Below are 20,614 nucleotides of genomic sequence, written 5' to 3' on the forward strand. Positions count from 1 at the left end.
TTTCTGGGGAATGTGGGTCCAGGGAAAGCCAAGATCAGGTTCAAGTGCCCAGAGTGGGAATGTACTTATTATGTTCAAGGAACACGAAGGAAACCAGTGTGCCTGGAGTGGAGTGTAGGAGCTGGTATGGTTGCCCAAGGGAGTCCGAACATGGGCTTTAGGCCACGCTCAGGACTCGGGCTTTTACTGTGAGTGACCTGGGGAGCTGCTTGAGAGTTATACGCAGAGGAACGTTACGGAGAGGCTGGAGGTTTCAGAGACCCCGCCGGCAGCTGCATGGACAGTGAGCACAGGAGATCAGCAAACACAGGCAGGAGGCTCAGGAGGCCACGGCTCTTGTCCAAGAGACAGGGAAGTGGAGATGTGACAGAGAAGAGTATCAGGACCTATTCTTGAGGGGGAATTGATGGGTCTGGCTGACAAAGAGAGGACGGAAGAGAGGAGTCCGAGATGCTGGCCACTTCCTTAGTTGCTGGAGAGGCCAAAAGGAACTAGGCTGGTGGAGAACATGCCGTGCTCTGCTCAGCACGTTCAAAGACAGTCAAGGCTGACGGGACCCCTCCCTTGGGACATTTCAAGCTGAGGAAGAGTCAGAGTGACTCAGAGATGGGGACACGTGCTTTGTGTCTGGCTGGGCTGGAATAGAGGTGAGCAGTTTGCAGCTATCGGGAGGGATGGGCCACCTGGTGCAGGAGGGAGGACGGCCAGGCATCAGGCCAGGGGCATGACAACATGGACCACTTTGTCCCTCCCCTCCCACCAACCTCCTGGGTTGCTCCTAGCTGAGAAGAGCCATCCCTGGTCACCACCCCACCCCAACGCTGTCCTGAGGACCAGTGCCTGGGGCGGGCAGCTCCACATTCCCATCAATGAAAGGGCTCCCGGCCACGCTGGCTACTTGGAAGTCTCCTTCCCTGGGGGGCTCACGGCTCTGCCCAGGAAGAGCCAAGCCTCCTTCTTTCCCCACCTTCCTCACTCTCAGCTGCGGTCTGCTCCCTGGAGGGGAGGTAACAACCTCAGTCCACGGGCAGGGCAGCCGAAGAGAGGACCCCCTCTCCCCATCCCCTCCCATCCCCAGAGCTTGGTCTGCCTGGAACACCTTTGCTGGGGAGCAGAAGGGGAACCATGGTTTGGTCTCAAAGGGCCTCTCTGTCAAACTCAGGCTGGAACTGAGCAGCCAGAGGCATGCGACGTGATATCACCATGGAGTGTTGGTCACGTAGAGCAAGGGACTGTCGGTAATAAACAGCTCACTTTTACGGGGTGCTCGTCTCATGACGGCCACCGTGCAGAGCGTTTCCCGTGCTCGTGGTTGCTCGTGGCTCACTCAGGAAGGCGGGACCACGCCAATGTCCGCATCATCCTTAGAGGGGAAACTGAGGGACGTCACAGCTGACAGGTGGCAGGACTGGGATTTGAACCGGGTCTGTTCACCAGGCACTTGTCATATGTCACATGGCATATGCAGCTGAGCGCAGCACGGGTGCGACCTCAGTAGCCCTGTGAGAAAGGCACTGTCGTCCCCCTCTTTCAGCCCTGACGGGGGCTCAGAGGGGGCGCGCAGCCAGGTGGGGAAGGGAGCCCAGGCCTCACAGGGATGCTCCCAGGTGCCTAGTTCCACTGCTTCCAGGGCAAGGTGGGGACAGCCAAGCCAATCCTCCAAAATAGAGACCGTCTACCTCTTTGGAGGGAAAGAGGTGAAGGCCCCAGAGTTACATTCTCAGGAATCCTGCTTCCGCACCCTTGGCTCCCCCAATGCAGCCCCTTGGCCTCCAGAAATCGAGGTGTGTCCATGAACCCCCTCCCCAATGTCCTCCTGTGTCGAGACCGTCAGCAGCGCCTGGAGCTGTGCCAGCAGAGGCTCGGACACTCCTTCTAGGTGACGAGTAGGAACGTGAGTCCCCAGTGGGTCCCCTGCAGAAGACTTTTGGGATGTTGTCCCTTGGCCTGGGAGTCCCCCCATTGAGATCACTGGGTTGTTGTTTTTTTTAAAAACGTTTTATCTTTAAATAATTATAGACTCACAGGAAGTGACAAAGATAGAAGAGAGAAGTCTGATGTGCCCTGTGTTGTTTCCTCTGATGGTTACTTATTACATAACTATATCTGGTACAACCTGTGTGTAGTTCTAAGGCCTTTTATCTCGTGTAACCACCGCAGTCAAGACACAGAATTATTCCGTTACCACAAAGGTCACCCTTGTAGTCACACCCACTTCTCTTTCCTCCACTGTCTTTAACCCCTGTAAACCGGTAAGCTGTTCACCTCTATCATTTTGTCATTTCAAGAATATTGCATGAAAGGAATCGTATGGTACATGACGCTTTAGGACTGGGCTTTTTTGTTTGTTTGTTTTTTCCTTTGATTCTATTTTTTTTAGGACTGGACTTTTTTTTTTTAAGAACTTTTATTGAGATACAGTTGAAATACAACAAACTGCATATATCCAAAGCATACAATTTGATGTTTTTTTCTTATTAGTGATGTATGTATGGCAATCCCAATCTCCCAATTCATCCCACCCCAACCCCCCCCACCGCTTTCCCCACTTGGTGTCCATGTGTTTGTTCTCTACATTTGTGTCTCTGTTTCTGCCTTGCAAACTGGTTGATTTGTACCATTTTTCTATATTCCGCATATATGTTAATATACGATATTTGTTTTTCCTCTTTCTGACTCACTTCACTCTGTATGACAGTCTCTAGGTCCATCCATGTCTCTACAAATGTCCCAATTTCATTCTTTTTTACAGCTGAGTAATATCCCATTATATATATGTACCACATTTTCTTTATCCATTCATCTGTTGATGGACATTTAGAGGACTGGGCTTTTTTTTTAAGTCAGTAAAATGCCCTTCAGAATTTTCCAGGTTGCTTGCCTGTTCCATACTTCACTCCATTGCTACATAGTATTCCATGGTATGGATGTATCCCAATTGTTGAACCATTTAGCTATTGAGGCACGTGTAGATTGTTACCAATTTGGGGCGATTACAAATAAAGCTGCCATGAACAACCATGTACAGGTTTTCGTGTGGACGTCAATTTTTATCTCTTGGACATCAATGCCTAGAAGTGCAATTGCTGGGTCATATGGTAGGAATATTTCATTAGTTTTTCAAGAAAATTACAAACTATTTTCCAAAGTGGCTGTGCCATTTTACATTCCCACCAGCCATGTATGAATGACCCAGTTTCACTGCATCCTCACCAGCATTTGATATTGTTATTATTGTTTATTTTAGCTTTGGTACGCAGTGGTTTGCAAGGTCTTGATTTGCATTTCACTAATGGCTAGTGGTGCTGAACGTCTGTGCATGGGCTTATTTGCCATCTGTGTGTCCTTTTTGGTGGAATGTCTTTTTCTCGTCTTTGGCCCGTTTTCTAATTGCGCATGAAGTGTACCCTTTAATGGTTTTAAGTATATTCACAGAGTTGTGCAGCCATCACCACGGTCAATTTTAGAACATCTCATCACCCCAGAAAAGAAACCCGTGCCATTAGGGGTCACTCCCTGTTTCCTCTTGACACCCCCACCCCAGCCCTAGGCAACAATTAAATCTACTTTCTGTCTCTACAGATTTTCTTTCCCTGGACATTTCACAGAAATGGAATCATACATTTTGTGGCTTTTTATGATTGGCTTCTTTCACTTAATGTTTTCAAGTTCATCATTTTGCAGGATCTATACAGTAGTTCATTTCTTTTTATCACCAAATAGTATTTCATTTACGGATACCGTATCTTCTTTATTCATTCATCACTTGATAGACATCTGGGTTGTTCCCATTTTTTGGCTTTTATGAATAACATGCTATGAACATTTGTGTTCAGATTTCTGGGAGGATGTGTTTTCATTTCTCTTGGGTATATACCCTAGGAATGGAATCATAGAAGTAGATGGGAATTTTATGTTTAACGTTTTGAGAAACTGTCTTGAGACTATTTTTCAAGGTGGCTGGACAGTTTTACATTCCCACTAGCAACGTATAAAAGATTCCATTACTACACATCCTTTCCAGCATTAGCTATTGACTATTTTTTATTTTAGCTGTCTAATAGGTATGTGGGAGTGGTAACTCATCGTGATCTTAATTTGCATTTCTCTAAAGGTTAATGAGGTTGAACATCTTTTTCATGTGATTATTTTCTGTCCATATATCATCTTCAGTGAAATGTCTCTTCATGCCGTTTGCCCATCTTTTTTTTTCTCCATCTTTTAATTGGATTGTTTATTTTTTTTGAATGTTGAGTTTTGAGAATTCTTTATATCTTCATTCTATATGTGAGTTCTTTGTCAGGTAAGTGGCTTGCAAATATTTTCTCCCAGTTTATGTTTGTCCTTTCATTCTCTTAAAAAAAAGTCTTTCCCAGAGCAAAAAAAAAAAAAAAAAAAAAATTAATTTTGAAGTCCAGTTTATTGAGTTTTAGGGGTCATGCTTTTGGTCTCTTGTCTAAGAACTCTTCATCAATCCCTATGTTCCCCAAATTTTTTCCTATGTTACCTTCTAAAATTTTTACAGTTTAATGTTTCACATGTGAGTGTATGATCCACTTTGAGTTAATTTTTGTATGAAGTATGAGATTTAGGTTGAGGTTCATATTTTGCCTAGGGCTATCCAATTGTTCTACCACTCTTTGTTGAAAAGACTGTATTTCCTCCTTTGAATCATTGTTTGCTCTTTTTTCAAATATCAGTTGGTTGTACCTGTGTAGGGCTATTCCTGGGTTTTCTAATCTGTCTGATTGACCTGCATGTTCATCCAGCCACCAATACCACACAGCTTTGATTATTGTATATTTCTTTATAATAAGCCTTGAATCAGGTAGAGTGGTTCCTCTTCCTTTATTCTTCTCTTTCAGAAATGTTTTCTATTCTAGTTCTTTTTTCTTTCTGTATAAATTTTAGAATAATCTTGTCTGTATCTACAAAAAATCTTGCTGGGATTTTGATAGTAATTGTATTAAGTCTGCATATCTGTTTGGGGAAAATTGACATCTTGACTATGTTTAGTCTTCCAATTCATGAACATGGTATTTATTTAAGTCTTCTTGATTTTTTTCATCAGTGTTTTGTAGTTTCCAGTATATAAGTCTTATATATGTTTGGCTAGATTTATTACACCTAAGTATTTCTTTTTTTAAGCCATTGGAAATGGAATTGTATTTTAAATTCCAGTTTCCACGTATTCATTATTAATAGAAAGAAATATGACTAATTTTTGTGTTGATCTTGTATTCTGCAACCTTGCTGAATTCACTTATTAGTTTAGAATTTTTTTGGTAAGTTCCTTGGGATTTTCTACATAGACCATTATGTTATCTGTAAATAGGTTTTATTTCTTCCTCTCAGGTTTATATACTTCTTATTGCCTTTCTTTGTTTTATTATGCTGTCTAGAACTTCCAGTATTATATTGAACAGGAGTGATTGAGAGTGGACATCTTTGCCTTGTTCTCAAGCTGAGAGGAAAGAGTATTAACACTGTTAAGTGTTAAGTATGTTAGCTGTAGTTTTTGTAGCTCAGTTGCAGGTAATCAAGTTGAGAAGTTTCTATTCTTAGTTTTCAGAGAGTTTTTTTTGTCATAAAAAAGTGGTGAATTTTGTCAAATGCTTTTTCTGCAACAATTTATATGATCATGTGATTTTTCTTCTTTGTCCCTTTAATGTGAGATTACATTGATTGATTTTTGAATATTGAGCCAGACTTGCATCCTTGGAATAATCTCCACTTGGTTATAGTTGTATAATTCTTTTTATATACTGCTGAATTCTATCTGCTAATACTTTGTTAAGGACTTTTGCATCCATATTCATGAGGAATACTGGTCTGTAGTTTTCTTTTTTCTACTACCTTTGTCTTTTTTGTTTTGGTTTGGTTTTGGGGTAATATTGGCTTCATAGAATGAATTGGTAAGCATTCCCTCTCCTACTCTCTGCATAATAGATTATGTAGAATTGGTGTTAATTTCATAATCAACATAATGGATTATGTAGAATTGGTGTTAATTCTTCTTTAAATGTTGGGTAGAATTCTCCAGTAAAAACCATATTGGCCTGAACATTTTTTTTTTCACGTTTTAAATTACCTTAGTAGTTATAGGGCTATTCAAGTTATCTGTTTCATATTGATTGAGTTGTGGTAGTTTGTACTTTTTGAGGAATTCATGCCTTTGATCTAAGTGGCCAAATTTATGTGTATAGGGTTTTTCATAGTAGCCTTATTATCTTTTTCATGTTTGCAGAGTATGTAGTGATATCCTCTGTTTCACTCGATTTTAGCAATTTCTCTCTCTTTTTATCTGTCAGTCTTGCTAAAGATTTGTCAATTTTATTGATCTTTTCAGTGAACCATGTATTTTATTTCATTATTTTTCTGTTTTCAGTTTCATTGATTTCTGCCTTTATATTTATTTTTTCCTTTCTTATGCCTGCTTTGGGTTTGTTTTGCTCTGATTTGTCTTGTTTCTAGAGATGGAATCTTATATTATTGATTCGAGACCTACTTTTTTTTTTGGTTTTCAGGATCTTAGTTCTCCAAGCAAGGATTTAACCAGGGCCCTGGGCAGTGAAATTGCTGAGTCCTAACCACTGACTTCCAGGGAACTCCCAAGACTTACTTTTTTAAAAGTAAGCATCCAGTGCTATAAATATCCCCCTTGTATTTTAGCTGAGTTCCATAAAATTTGATAAGTTTTATTTTCATTTTCTTTCAGTTCAGTGTATTGTTATATTTCCCTTGAGATTTTTCCTTTGACCCATAGGTTATTTAGAAGTGTGCTGTTTGGTTTTCAAGTGTTTGGAGATGTTTCTGTTATTGATTTCTAGTTTGATTCCATAGTAGTTAGAGAATGTATTCTATGTAATTTCAATTATTTCCAAATTTTTAAGACTTGTTTTATGGTGCTATATTTAGTTTATCCTGGTATATGTTTCATGGGCACTTGAAAAGAATGTGTATTATGTTGTATTGGGGTGGAGTATTCAATGAACAAACATTGTTGAGTTGTTATATATCCTTGTTGCTTTTCTGTCTAGTTGTTTTATCAGTTGTTGAGGGTGGGTGCTGAATTTCCCAAGTATAGTTGTGGGTTTGTCTATTTCTTCTTTCACTTCTATTGGATTTTGCTTCACACATTTTGTAGCTCTGCTATTTGGTACTTACACATTTAGATTGCTACGTCTTCTTGGTGGACCGACCCTTTCCTTATTATACAGTGTCTCTCTCTGGCTTTGGTCATTATCTTTGTTCTGAAATCTACTTTGTTATTATTATAGCCACTCCTACTTTCTTTTTAACATTGAGATATAATCAACATGTAACATTATATTAGTTTCGGGTGTATAACATGATAATTTGATATTTGTATATACTGCAAAATTATCACCACAATAAATCTAGTTAATATCCATCACCGTACGTAGTTACAATTTTTTTCTTGTGATGAGAACTTTTAAGATCTACTCTCTTAGCAACTATCACATATACAGTACAGTATTAGCACCTATAGTCACCACGCTATACATCACATTCCTAGGATTTATTTATTTTACAACCAGAATTTTGCACCTTTTTCCCACCTTCACCCCTTTTGCCCACCCTGTACCCCCTGCCTCTGGCAGCCCCCAATCCATTCTTTGTATCTATGAGTTAATTTTCATTTTTTAAAGACGCGACATGGAAGTGAGATCATATGGTATTTGTCTTCGTCTGTCTGACTTATTTCACTTAGCATAATTCCCTCCAGTCCCGTCCATGTGGTAGCAAATGGCAAGATATCCTTCTTTTATGGCTGAATAATATTCCTTTGTAGACATTTTCTTTATCCACTCACCCATCAGTGTACACTCAGGCTGCTTCCACATCTACAGGGGACACTGTGGTGCAGACAACACTGGGGTGCGGATAGCTTTTCGAGTTAGATAAGATTTGTTTCCTTCAGATAAATACCCAGAAGTGGAGTTGTTGCCCCAGAGAGCCAGGGGTGTGGCCAAGAAGGGTGAAAATCAGTCACTGGAGACTTCACTGTCCTTCCCCTTTCACTCTTAGATGCTGCCAGAGCCCCTGAAGAGAGAAGACACAGGAGGAAACAGGTAAAAACGATTTTGTTCCCTTTTGCATTTGGCAAGCAACTGTGGAGCCGCCGCCATGTGCGGGCGCAATTCCAGGGGCTGGGAGCACGGTGGGCACTCCCCTCCCTTTCTCCTGCCTGTGTGACAACAGGTAGCAGACCCCGGTCTTTGAGCCTCTCCCTTGCCAGGCCTGGAGAGTCTTCTGAGAGCAGGAGGGGTCCCTGGCTGCCCAGGAGGGAAGAATAGACTCAAGGAGGCCGGCTCTGAGGTCCTGCAAGACTCTAAACAGGCCCGGGTTGAGCAGACTACGGGTCTGGAGGCTTTGCGCCCAATGCTGACTGTTCCCAGCATTGCACCCCCTGTCCTGCCTCAGCTGCCTTCCAGTCACAGGCCTGGGGCCCACTTCTTGCACTCCGGAGACTGCCTGGAGCTCCGTGGGGTCAGCACGTAGCCCTGCTCCAAGAAACACCCCTCTTCCGCTGGTCCTGGTGTTCTCCAGCCGGTTCCCAATGAGGGTGTGACTGGTGGCTGCTGGCAGAAGGGGTACCCTGGCCTAGCTACTGGGGGCTAGCCTTTGCCACGGGGGATGGAATCTGGCCTGGCCATAGGCCTTGTGGAAACCCAAAGGGAGCCCAAAGTGCATCCCTCAGAACACGGGCCCTGGAACCCTGCCAAGTGTTTCGTGGGAAATGTAAAATAGTTCCCATAGCCAAAGAAGTATGCGTCGCGTACTCTGCTCTGGCCCCCGTGCTGGGAGATACACGATGCACATACAGCTGGTTAAAGGGTTTGAAAAGGCCTGCACTACAGAATCCTATTTCACTTTTTAAAATCCAGCTTCTGTCAAATGGATGTGACCTTGGGGACTTTTTTTCTGTGTAACACGATTAGCACCTGCCGAGCTGCACAAGCTCTGCGTGGAGAGTCTGCCCTAATCCGTTCCCCGGGCCTGCCCTGCTGCTATGCCTGGCCACAGACCCCCTTCCTACTTTCAGCCAGCAGCCTAGCTTTCCCCACATCCGTCCTGGACACCCAACAGTCCTTTAGCATAAGCCATGCAGCCAGAGGAGATAAAGAGCCGCAGGGGCTGGGGGCAGGGGCGCCGATGTGTGGGAACTGTTGGCTGGACGGGTGGGAGACACACAGGTCTGTGCTGAGACAGGAGACACACTCTGTTGGCACGTCCTGCTGGCTCCCCAGGGACAGGCATGAAGGGCACGACCATGCAAATTGGGACTTAAATTTAACTCTATGTAAATGTAACTCTATGTAAAAGTCTAGTGAGCGGCGGTCCAGCTCACCGCGTGCGTACACACACACACAGATGGGCGGTGGTTGCACACTGGCGGCCCTTGGGCTACCTGTAGCCCACAGGCAGGATTTGTTTGACCGGCACCATGTTTATTTGTTTTTTTCAAAGCAGGACATTTCACATGAAACTCTGGCTTCTTTGTTTCTTTTAAAACAGTAGCAGATCAGGCAGTGCTGAGCCCACATTCCCACTCGACAGGAACAGAGATAGCCATGGCCTTTATTCAAGATGTGTCCCCACCTGGGTATTTGTTTCCTAACCAGCCCGTGGGGACATCTGAATGGGACCCTTGGACCACATTCTCTGAAGTCCTTTCAGACCTATCTAAATGCTCTCCTGGCATCGTACTTAATGACTGGTTTTAGAGTTATTCTTTTCCTGGTCTTTAAAATCAAGGTTTGGCCATGTTTCTCCCCTATGTGAAACCCTTTGCTAGCTGACCCAAGGTAAGCTCCAAGTCACCGAGGGCCTGGCATTTGAGGTGCTCAGTAGTTTGGTGCCACTCAAAGCCTGGGAGCTGGGCAACAAGTTTATAAAATGGTAGATGGATGGATGAATGGTTGGATGGATGGATGGATGGATGGATGAATGGAAGAAAGGAAGGAGTGCTGGGAAGAGGGAAGCTAGCCTTACATGGTTCTTGGGCTGATGGGAGAGGCACAGCATATCCAGAAAAGGCCCCAGGAGCGTCCAGAATTCCATATCCTGCCACGCAACCAGACACGGTCTTCCTGGAATCAGGGAAAAGGGGTTGGAGCTCAGTGGGTGAGTAAGAAAAGCTGTCTGAAAGATGTAAGTGACCAGATGGCTCAAAGACAAACTCTTCCTGGCCCAGGCTCCCGCCTAGACACAGCACCATGCATCTCCTCGGCCCCTTGCTCCTGCTTCTTGGTAAGGATGGATGGTGACCTAAGCGGGTACTCGGGTCTGGGACGACTGTGGCAGCTGGAGGAGGAGGAGGAAAGATTGGGGCAGAGAAGAGTAAATGTGGGGCAGGGTGGGGACAGGCAGTGTATATATGTGTATGTGTGTGTGTGTGTATATATATATATGTATATATATACACTTCTCCCTTTGTGTATCTCCCTCTCCCTCCCTGTCTCTTCAGAGGAAATTCTTTATTCTTTTGAAGGCTGTCAGTGTCCTTCATTAATGCTTTCTGTTCACTCTGGTGGGTTCCAGAATACTTGGCTTTCTCTGACTCAACCCCCTGGAGGTTCACTCATCCTAAGACCCTCTACGCCTGGGATGGAGCCTGCGTGTGGATTCCCTGCCAGTACAATGTCCTAAAGAGTGGACGCAGCATAGATAACCTGACTGTGTACCACAATTATAAGTATAACAACTCCACCAAGAACTACGAGGGGACCATCCTCTATACGAGCCTGAGAACCGGGGATTTTACCCCTCATCTGGAAAGGGTACGATTCCTGGGAAATTACAGAAACAACTGCAGCCTCGTCATCAACCCTGTGAGTGTCAATGACAGCGGTCAGCTGGGGCTGAGGATGATGTCGGAGAAGGACAAGTGGATGGAGCCTATAGGTCTCAACATCTCTGGTAAGGCCCTGAGGATGGGTTCCTTTGTCTCGGCAACGAGCAAGGTGGGGAACACCCGACTCCTGGGACAGATCACAAACCGGGTTGCCTGCAGAAGCCAGATGGGGATGCCAGCAAGCAACCAGGGTGGCACAAGACAGTGGTGCCTGTGGCAAACTGGAGCATGGGCACTCATCCCTCCTTGAGCATCCCATCTGCCAACTCAGCCTCTGCCCATTCTAGTCTGGCTTCCAGGTTGCCTGTTTTTTCCAGAGAAGATGGAAATCTGAATTTTCAAGTGAAAGCTCCCAATATGGTAATGTGGGAGATTAATTCTAATTAGGCCTTCGTGGCTACACAACACACGGATAGGGTGTGAACCAAATGCAGGTCTGGGGCCTCCACCCCAGGGAGTGTGCTCACTCCGTTCCACGGCCTGTTTATTAGGTGGGTGGTTCTAAGCAGCCCTATGTGTGGGGTGAGAGATGGCGCTTTGGATGCTGCAATCTGAGGGCATGCCAAGCCCGGGCAGAGCGGGGACTGGCTGCACACAGGCTTCCTCTGCTAGAGGAATCCCTTCCAGGAGTGCCGTGTGGGAGATCTCCAACACTGAGGCCTTTCAACAGATCCAGGTTTGTCATCCAAGCTAACAAATGCCTGTTGAACTACATGGGTAAAGTCCCCTGAGGAGTATGGGCTGGAGCATGATCTGGAAAGCACTTAGAAAGCAAACACCAGGGTGTGTGAGTGAAGTATAAAACATAAAATACTAATTCCTAAGGAGGATCACCTTTCACGAGACCTTTCCGAGAGTGTTTCGGCCAAGCAGGCCCAGAAAGAGGTGGACGGGACTGGCCAGGGATTCCCGATGGGTTATTTGGGACAGGGCATCTAAAGCTGGTCCAGGCTCCCAGGCCTCCAGCGTGGCCGTTGCTCTTTTGCAGAGACGGCTCCCCCACCCCACATTGAGCTCCCTCCAGAAATCCAGGAGTTCCAGAAAGTCAGTGTCACCTGCTTGCTGAATTTTGCCTGCTTTGAGTACCAGATTCATTTGCAGTGGTCCCTGAAGGAGCCTGGGGTCTCTGAGCACACCTCCAGCTCCCTGTCCCACAATGCCAAGACCATCTCCACCCAGAGCACGCTCACATTCCATCCTCAGTGGACTCACCACGGCAAGAACCTGACCTGCCAGCTCTGGGGACCCAAGGAGGAGCGGGTACTCTCTGAGACAACGGTGCGGCTGGATGTGAAGCGTGAGTCTCTCCAACGCTCCTGTGGGAGGGACGAGGGTCCTGTCATCACTTCACCCCCTCGAAGGGTGATAGGAGCCCACACGGAAGGAAGCATGATAAGTCTGTGCGCACCCACAGCTGGGAATGGTCCAGGCAGGGCTGCGGTCTCTCCTCCACCTTTCCCGTCATCAGCTCTGGTGTTTCAGGGAACCCCCGATTCATTTGAGCGCCTGCCTCAGTGTAATAGAATAAAATAATATATCCTCAAACCATGACTTGTTTTGGGGATCAGCTGGTTAAGGTTTTTGTTCCCCTGGGGGGTGGGGTGAGGAAGTTTTCACATCATTGTTTGTGCCTCATTCATTCAATAAATACTTGTCATGAACCTACTAGGTGCTAGGCCTTATTGTGGCTGCTAGGACTTGCCTACGTGCAACTAGCATTGCAGTGGGGGAGACAAGATTAAATAGGTGAACTGCGGAATAGAGACCATAGTTGTAGGTGGTGCTAAGTGTATTAAGAAGAAATACAGCAGGGCTAGGACAGAGGGAGTGAGGGATGGAAGCTGAACTTGACCTGAGACTTGAGTGAAAAGAAGGATTGAGACAGGCATATCTTTGCGAGAAGAGCATTCCAGGGAGAGGGAAGAGCAAGTTCAAGGTCTTGAGGTAGGAACCCAGGGTGTCTGCCTCAGAGCAAGGAGCCAGCGAGTTGGGCACTGCATCCAAAGGGCCCAATGGTAGGAAAGGAAGACCGCGAGGGACCGGGACACTAGATCTTGTGGGCAGCAGTGAGGGTTTTGGAATTTTCTCTAAGCGTGGAATTCAGTGAGCAGTTTCAAGAGGGAGAGTGACAAGGTCTGATTGACAGTCCTGGAGATGCTGCTGGCTGCTGGTGGAGACCAGACCTTCGGGGACTGGGGTGGGGGGAGTAGAGAACCAAGTTGGGAGGCTGTGACAGTCAGTCACCTGGAGCTTGGAGCAGCCCACCTTTTAAAATAATTAATTAATTAATTCACTGTGTTGGGTCTTTGTTGCTGTGCATAGGCTTTCTCTAGTTGCGGAGAGCGTGGGCTACTCTTCATTGCTGTGCGTGGGCTCCTCATTATGGTGGCTTCTCTTGTTGTAGAGCACAGACTCTAGGCACAAGGGCTGCAGTAGTTGTGGCACATGGGGTTAATCGCTCTGCAGCATGTGGGATCTTCCCGGACCAGGGCTCGAACCTGTGTCCCTTGCATTGGCAGGCGGATTCTTAACCAATGAGCCACCAGGGAAGCCCCGCCCCCGCCTCCACCGCTGCTTTTTCTTTTTAAGGATTTTTATTGAGATATAATCGACATACAATAAACTGCATGTATTTAAAGTGCACAGTTTGATTCTTTTTTCCTATTAGTAATGTATATATGGCAATCCCAGTCTCCCAACGAACCAGCCCACCCTTGTTGACAAGGGTGACAGTGAGTGGCTACACGCCCTCGCCCGTGCTGTATAGGCCCCTCCTTTATCAGAATAAAAGCCCTGCAACGTCTCAGCACTTTACTTCGTCTGAGAATTCCCTCCCCTCCCCCACTGTCCCTCTGCTCCTCCAGATGCGCCAAAGTTACAGATCCAGGTCAGTCCCAGAGACGCCACCGTGACAGAGGGAGAGTCTGTGAGCCTGACATGCGTGGTCATCAGCAGCAACCCCCCACACCAGAGGGTGTCCTGGCTCAGGGATGGGGTCCCGCTGGATTGGGAGGAGACGCTCACGCTCACTCTGCCCGAAGTGACCAGGAAGATGAGCGGGAGGTACCAGTGCAAGGCCCACAATGACGTGGGCACAGAAGAGTCGGAAGCTGTGGACCTCCAAGTGCACTGTGAGCCTCTGGGAGCTGCGGAAGGGGCAGGCAGGGAGGGGGTCAGTAGGGGCGCCATGCAGGCCCTCGGGAGGGGAGCCACAGAGGTCCCTGCTCACCCCCACCCACCCTTGGCCTTGGCCTCGTCTTCCAGATCTTCCGGAACCTTCCATGGTTCAGATCTCCCACTCACCAGTTAAAGAAGGAGATGAAATAGAGCTGACTTGTATATCACCGGCCAATCCTCCTCCAACAAATCACACCTGGTACTACAATGGGCTGGAAATGCCTGGAAAGACGGACAGGACCCTCCGCATCCCAGTGGTCGTCCTCAAGCACGCTGGGCTGTACTCCTGCTTGGCGGAAAATAGTCTTGGTCCCGGACAGGTTGGCCACGAAGCTGACTTGGATGTCCAGTGTGAGTAGTCGCAGAGCTATTGGAGGGAGACGATGGTGCTGGAGGGAGACGATGGAGGTGGGGGCAGGAGGAAGGCCAATGTGTCCTGGAATGGACGGCAAACAGAAGTCAGAGGCTCCTGGCAGATAACCTTCTCAGGGCAGGTGCCATGCTGTTGTTCACAGCTGTGTCCCCAGCGCCAGAGCGGGGCCTGGCTTGTGGGAGGTGATCAGTGGATGCTTGTTGACTTGAATGAACGGCAGGATGCCAGGGTCCCACAAGGGGCACGGAGACTTGGCGTCACTAGGCAGTGGCTGAGTCCCTGCAGGGGTCCTGACGTTTTCTAGGAGAACTGGGGCAAAAATGCCTAATTATCTCTCTGTCATCAGACCCTGTTTAACACAGTGAGTCTTGTCACTGAGGGGAGCTCAGGACAGAGAGAATCCTTAGGTTTGATCACTGGACCCTGGGATGTCATAGTCTGGGCTATACATGCGGATGGGGAGATGCCCGAATCCTCAAATCTCGACATCGGATATGTGGTAACAGCAGCAGCAGCAGCAGCGACGTGTATTGAGTGTTTACCATACACCACAGGGCTCCGACAGCATCTTCCCACTCCATCCTCCAATGATTCCACAAGGTTAGCTACTCACAGGACCCCATTTGACAGATGAGTAAACTGAGGCCTGCAGCCCACGGTCACACAGCTCCAAGTGGCAGGATCCGGCAGTCTGGATCCAGAGCTATGCTTTTCTTTTTCTTTTTTTAATTAACACCCTTGCTGTAGTGACCTGGCTCTGTGCTCCAGACCCGTGCAGAGACCCACAAACAGTGGCCCCTGCCTTGCACAGCACCACACGTACTCGGCCCAACCACAACCAAGCCAGGTGGCCAGGGCAGGGCTTCTGTCCTCAGAGGCAAGAGGGAAGCACAAGTCCTAATTGAGGAACTGCGTGAATGCAGGGCACAGGGAGGGGGAAAAGGAAGCACGAAGGAACAGGTCTTATGGGCGGCTGACTTTTCTTCACCCATCTCTCTGGTTTTCTCCCAGATCCCCCCAGGGAGGTAACCACGGTGATTCAAAACCGCACACCGATTCGAGAAGGAGACAGTGTGACCCTGTCCTGTACCTACAATTCCAGTAACCCCCCAGTTACCCGATATGAATGGAGAGTTCAAGGCTTATGGGACCCGCTAGTACCTGCTGGGCTAAGGATTCGAAAAGTCGTCTGGGACTCAGGGCCAGTCAGATGCGCAGCCTGTAACGAGTGGTGTTTGTGGTCTCCCCCTGTCGACTTGGATGTCCAGTGTGAGTGCCCCAGGCCGGGAGAGTTGGGCGGGTGCCAGTTGGGGTGTGGGTCTCTAAGGGTGAGGAGACCAAAGCCTGGACCACAGTCCTCACAGAGAACTGAGGGATGAGAGTCAGGCCTTAGGGCCCCGGGGAGAGGAAGCCTTGGGGGCAGAAAGAGGGAAAGGGACCCAAGAGGTCAGCCTAAGGTCCTTGCTCTCCAGATGCCCCCAGGGATGTCAGCATCCAGGTCAGTCCTGACACCGAGATTCACTCTGGAACCTCGGTCCTCCTCCAATGTGACTTCTTGAGTAGCCGCCCCACAGACGTCCGCTTCTTCTGGAAGAAAAATGGAATCCTTCTGAAGGAGGGAAAGACGCTGAGCTTCGACACCGTCTCTCCAGAAGACGCTGGGACTTACCACTGCTTGGCCAACAACTCCATAGGACAGAACTTGTCGAAGCCTCGGGTGCTCCGAGTGCTGTGTGAGTGGCTGGAGCTGGAGGCTGACAGCAGAGACGGGCAGGTGACTGGCTACCTGGATCCTGACTTCCCTTCTCCTCACAGATGCACCCAGGAGGCTGAGTGTGTCCATCAGCCCAAAAGATGGCGTGGTGGAGGGGAAGAAGGCAGTGCTGACGTGTGAGAGCGATGCTAATCCTCCCACCTCCCACTACACCTGGTTTGACTGGAATAACCAAGACCTCCGCCACTACGATCAGACGCTGAGATTGGACCCTGTGACGCTGCAGCACTCAGGCGCCTACTGGTGCCAGGGGACCAACAGGCTGGGCCAGAGCAAGTCGCCCCCCACCACCCTCACTGTCTACTGTAAGGCCCCTTCCTTCTTCTTCTCTGGACCTGGCCACGCCCGTGGCTTCCTCCCGAGGCTGTGCCTTCCAGACCACCTCCCTTCTCCTGCTCCTTCCCTGCCCCCTCCCTCCCCGGTCCTGTAGGGGGTGGCAGGGAGGGCAGCCTGTGCACGCAACGCACCCCCTGCTCCGCACACAGCTCCCCTATCTTCCCTCCTCCCCACTCAGTCTCTCCCCAGGAGGATCCCCTCTCAGGCTGTCCCCCTCTTCCAGACATCCGGAGCGCCTACGGTCTCCCTCTCTCTGCCTCTCTCTCTCTCTGTGTGTCTCATACTTGATAGGCTGCTCGTTTCTACCTTTTGAGATTTTAGTGTTTTTTTTTTTTTTTGCTTGTTTTTTTTTGTTTTTTTGTTTTTTAAAAAGACAATACAAGTACATGGTAAAAAACTAAAACAGCACGCACGGGTAAATAGTGGAAGGACAGACGCCTCTCCTTTCTTGCTCCCTGAGAACTCTACCCCCTCCCTCCCTTGAGGCTTTCCCTGTGGGCAGCTGGATACGGCTCCTCACAGAGGTAGTCTGTATTCTGTGAACCATAGGCCTATAGAGATCTACGTCCATACATGCTCTTTGTAAGACGGTGGGTGGGAGAGCTCACACGTTGCCCTGAACTTTCCTTTCTTCCATGTAATAACAGCACTTGGAGATTGTTCTATATCTGCGTGTGTACAGGGTGTCTGAAGAGTCTGGAAACACAGGGGAAAATAATTTATTTATTGTGCTTTTTTCAGATTAGTGATTGAAGCCATGGCTTTAAATTTAGAGGATCATCAGTGGCAAAGCTGGTGCTAAAGGGAGCCACCCTGCGGATGTCATTTGGAAAAGTAACATATGGTGTGAAAACATGCTCCCTGAGTCTCCTCTCTGCAGACATGCTGGAGACCTGCCTCCTCTCCTGAGGGTGTGCTGCGGTCCCACGTATGGATGTCACATAGCTACGTGCCCAGTGCCCTCCTCGAGGCTGGCAGAGTCTCCTGCTCTGGGCACACCTGCAGGGAGAATTGTAGGTTAGGTTCCTGCATCCACCTGCTGGGTCAAAGGACAAGTGATTTTAAGTCTGGCCAAGCTGCCCTCTGAGGAGGCGGTACCATTTACGAGGGTTGTGTGTGCCGGAGTCTGTCACAAAGCAGGAGCCCCTCCTGAGAAAGAGCTGCCCTTCCCTCCTAATGAGCCATCCAGAGGGCACGGCTGGCTTCTCCCCCTTTCTCTGCATCACATGCCCTGGGCATGGAGGACAAGTCGTGCAGGCCGGAAGGACAGTGGCTGCTCAGGGAGAAGCCAAGGATGCCTCCCAGGCAAAGACCACAGGGCTGAGCTGCCCTGCTCCCTGACTGCGGCAGTGCCATCCACTGACATACCTCCTTTCTCCATCAGACAGCTCAACCACCATCAGCAGGCGAGTGGCCTTGGGAGTGGGGTTCTGCCTGGCCATCTTCCTCTTGGCAATCTGGGGAGTCAAGCTTAAGCAGAGGTGAGCTCTTCCCACCACCCACTTCCTTTGCTCCCCGCCAGCTCATCCCAGGGAATGACCCCGGTCACTCAGTCCTGCAGCCCCCAGCATGCCGAGTCCCCAGGGCCGTCTTCCCAGGCCCTTCATCCTCCCTGAGCAGGTCTTTATTTCTCAGCTGGAAGAGGATTCGGAGACAGCAGGGGCCTCAGGAAAATTCCAGTGGACAGAGCTTCTTTGTGAGAAATGCAAAGGTAGGATGGGAGAAAGACGAAATGCTGGGCAGACCTTGAAATCAAGAAAGAAACAAAGTGGAAAATCAACTATGCATCCATTAAAAACAAAGAAACAAAAATGAAACAAAGTGGAGAGGGGTGGTAAAAAGTACGAGGGGAGGGGGGAGCTAGGGTGGGGAGAGGAGTGGTAAGGGCTGAAACTTTGTCTTTCTCTCAGGCTCGAAGGACCCCCCAAGCTGAAGGCCCCCACTCCCTGGGTTGCTACAATCCGGCGATGGAAGATGCTGTCAGCTACGCTGCCTTGCGCTTTCCTCTTGGCGAGATGAACGCACCGAGATTTGGGTACTGAGGGTACCAGGAGGATGACACCTGCACCCTGCGAGGGCTGCTGAGGGAGGAGCTCACGTCTGCCTGCCCTCTCGGTGCCAGGCTCGTGCTTCCTCTGCTCATGCGAGCTCTGTGGCAATCCCCTGGCTAAGGGTCTTGGGGAACTGGATCTGTTCCTTCAAGCCAGGAGCCAGCACACCCAGAGTTGGTCTCTATCACCAAGGTTGAGACTTTGTGATATATCCTTACATCCCCCCATTTGACACCTTAGCTCCTGCTGTGTGCACTAGGCGTAATACACAAGGGGCTGAGAGGCTGGGGGTGCTCTTAGGGTCTAGGGAAGTTGGAAGAAGGAGCAGATTGCATGCAAAAGGCTTCATTTCTGGTCATCTCTCTACCTTCCCTCTCAGAGATGCAGGGGCCTCAGAGATGCAGGGACTTTCCCCAAACAGCGATGACATGGTCACATACTCTGTGGTGCAGAAGCATCAGGTGGTAAGAGGGCAGGGCTATAGAAGCTGGGGGAGTGGGGGGACCTGGCCTAGGCTGTGAGTCCCAGATGGGAAGGACTTGGGTGGGCTCAGTGCTGACAGTGACTGGGCAGTGGGGAGGGCTGCTCAGGCCCCCTGGTGTGGTCAGAGGCTGGGCAGGTGCCTCCCAGTCTGAGAGGCCGGCTACAGCCAGTTTCCAGACAAGAGGACTCCTGCTCGGGCTCTTGGACTCTCAGGTGGAGGCAAGGACAGAAGAGGCGGGGAAAGGGGACCATGGGAGGCTGGTGAATGTGAGGCCACGCTCACCTCCACGTGGTTTTCTCAGGGCGACTACGAGAACGTGACTCCAGAGGTCCTAGAAGACGAGGGGATCCATTACTCGGAGCTGGTCCATTTTGGGGCTGGGGAGCGGCCGCGGGCCCAGGAAGCAGTGGAATACGTGACCCTCAAGCACTGATGGGCCAACCTGGCTGAGGTGGAGGCGCCAGGGGGCTGCAGGGGCCAGGGCGGTCCTGGAGCTTTCTCAGCCCCTGCTGCTCAGCTGTGAAGTCGTATCCACACATGCACGCACGCACGCACGCACGCACGCGCACGCACGCGCGGGTGGAGACACCGCAACCCCAGTTGGTGCAGAGAACTTTGTACATGGTCCAGAGGCAGTCTTCCTTCTTAGCACTGGTAACCCCGACCCTCCAAAGGGTCTGTCCCTAGTCCTTTCCCACTCCCCTTCTCACCCAGACACTCACCTAAATACCTGCCCTGAGCTGTACACATCCCCTTGCCCCTCCTCCGCCATCTGCCACCACCTACCCCCTCCCAAACCCCACTCCCCGGCTGGCTGTGTCCCTGCGGGGATCTGCCGGTCATTATTTTTGTTCCTGTCTCTTGCCCCATCCCTTTGATGCCCCACCCCTGCTCTGATAACTGCACTCACTAATCTTATGCGTGATTTTTGTCCCCGGGGCAAAGCCCAGGGAAAGAGGGACAGAAATGAGGTAGGAAGAGGCACTGCCCCAGGCTGGTTTCTGCTCTACGAGGCATTCCACAGGGAGGATTTATGCTGCTGCGGCCCCTTTCCTCAGGGGTCTCATGGTCTGAAACGTACACTGATGTGGACAAAAGTGTAACCGACACAGAGCTGCACAATAAACATGGCTCAGATACCACATCAAAGAGCCAGTGAATGCTTTCCAGCCTGGAGCGTCTGAGTGGGGACAGGGAGATGGGGCAGGCATCCTGGGACTTGGGGAGAGGGGAAAGGTGACTTCACGATCAAATCACCAGATCAGAGAGCCCACTGTCTTGTTGCCAAGAGTCTGTTAGCGTCACAGACAGAGTTTGAGTCTCGACTCTTCCAGCCGAGTGATCTTGAGCAAAGTTCACTGACTTCTCTGAGCCTCAGTTTCTTCATCTGTGAAATGAGGCTGCAGGTGTTTCGAGATGGGAAGTGAGGTATAACCTTATGTCACATTATAAGAAGGCTAACACAATAGCCAAAAGTCCCTAAAAACCAAATTCCCATCTGATTTGCATCTCTTGAAGAATGTAAAAGGGGAAGCCA

General features: G+C 49.0%; 1 protein-coding gene across 1 annotated transcript; it reads left to right on the forward strand.

Moving 5' to 3' along the window:
- The first annotated feature begins 8,068 nt into the window (after window positions 1–8,068).
- CD22 (CD22 molecule) lies at window positions 8,069–20,214 on the forward strand. Its single transcript, XM_057712610.1, has 14 exons — window positions 8,069–8,096; window positions 10,223–10,278; window positions 10,570–10,947; window positions 11,871–12,179; window positions 13,747–14,013; window positions 14,147–14,410; window positions 15,444–15,701; window positions 15,905–16,165; window positions 16,248–16,511; window positions 17,927–18,023; window positions 18,178–18,253; window positions 18,453–18,577; window positions 18,973–19,057; window positions 19,379–20,214. The coding sequence occupies exons 2-14, from the start codon at window positions 10,245–10,247 to the stop codon at window positions 19,508–19,510; spliced, it is 2,550 nt and encodes an 849-aa protein (XP_057568593.1). The 5' UTR covers window positions 8,069–8,096; window positions 10,223–10,244; the 3' UTR covers window positions 19,511–20,214.
- The last annotated feature ends 400 nt before the right edge of the window (window positions 20,215–20,614 follow it).

This window comes from Hippopotamus amphibius, chromosome 16 (genome assembly GCF_030028045.1).
Source record: "Hippopotamus amphibius kiboko isolate mHipAmp2 chromosome 16, mHipAmp2.hap2, whole genome shotgun sequence".
Classification (NCBI taxonomy): Eukaryota; Metazoa; Chordata; class Mammalia; order Artiodactyla; family Hippopotamidae; genus Hippopotamus; species Hippopotamus amphibius.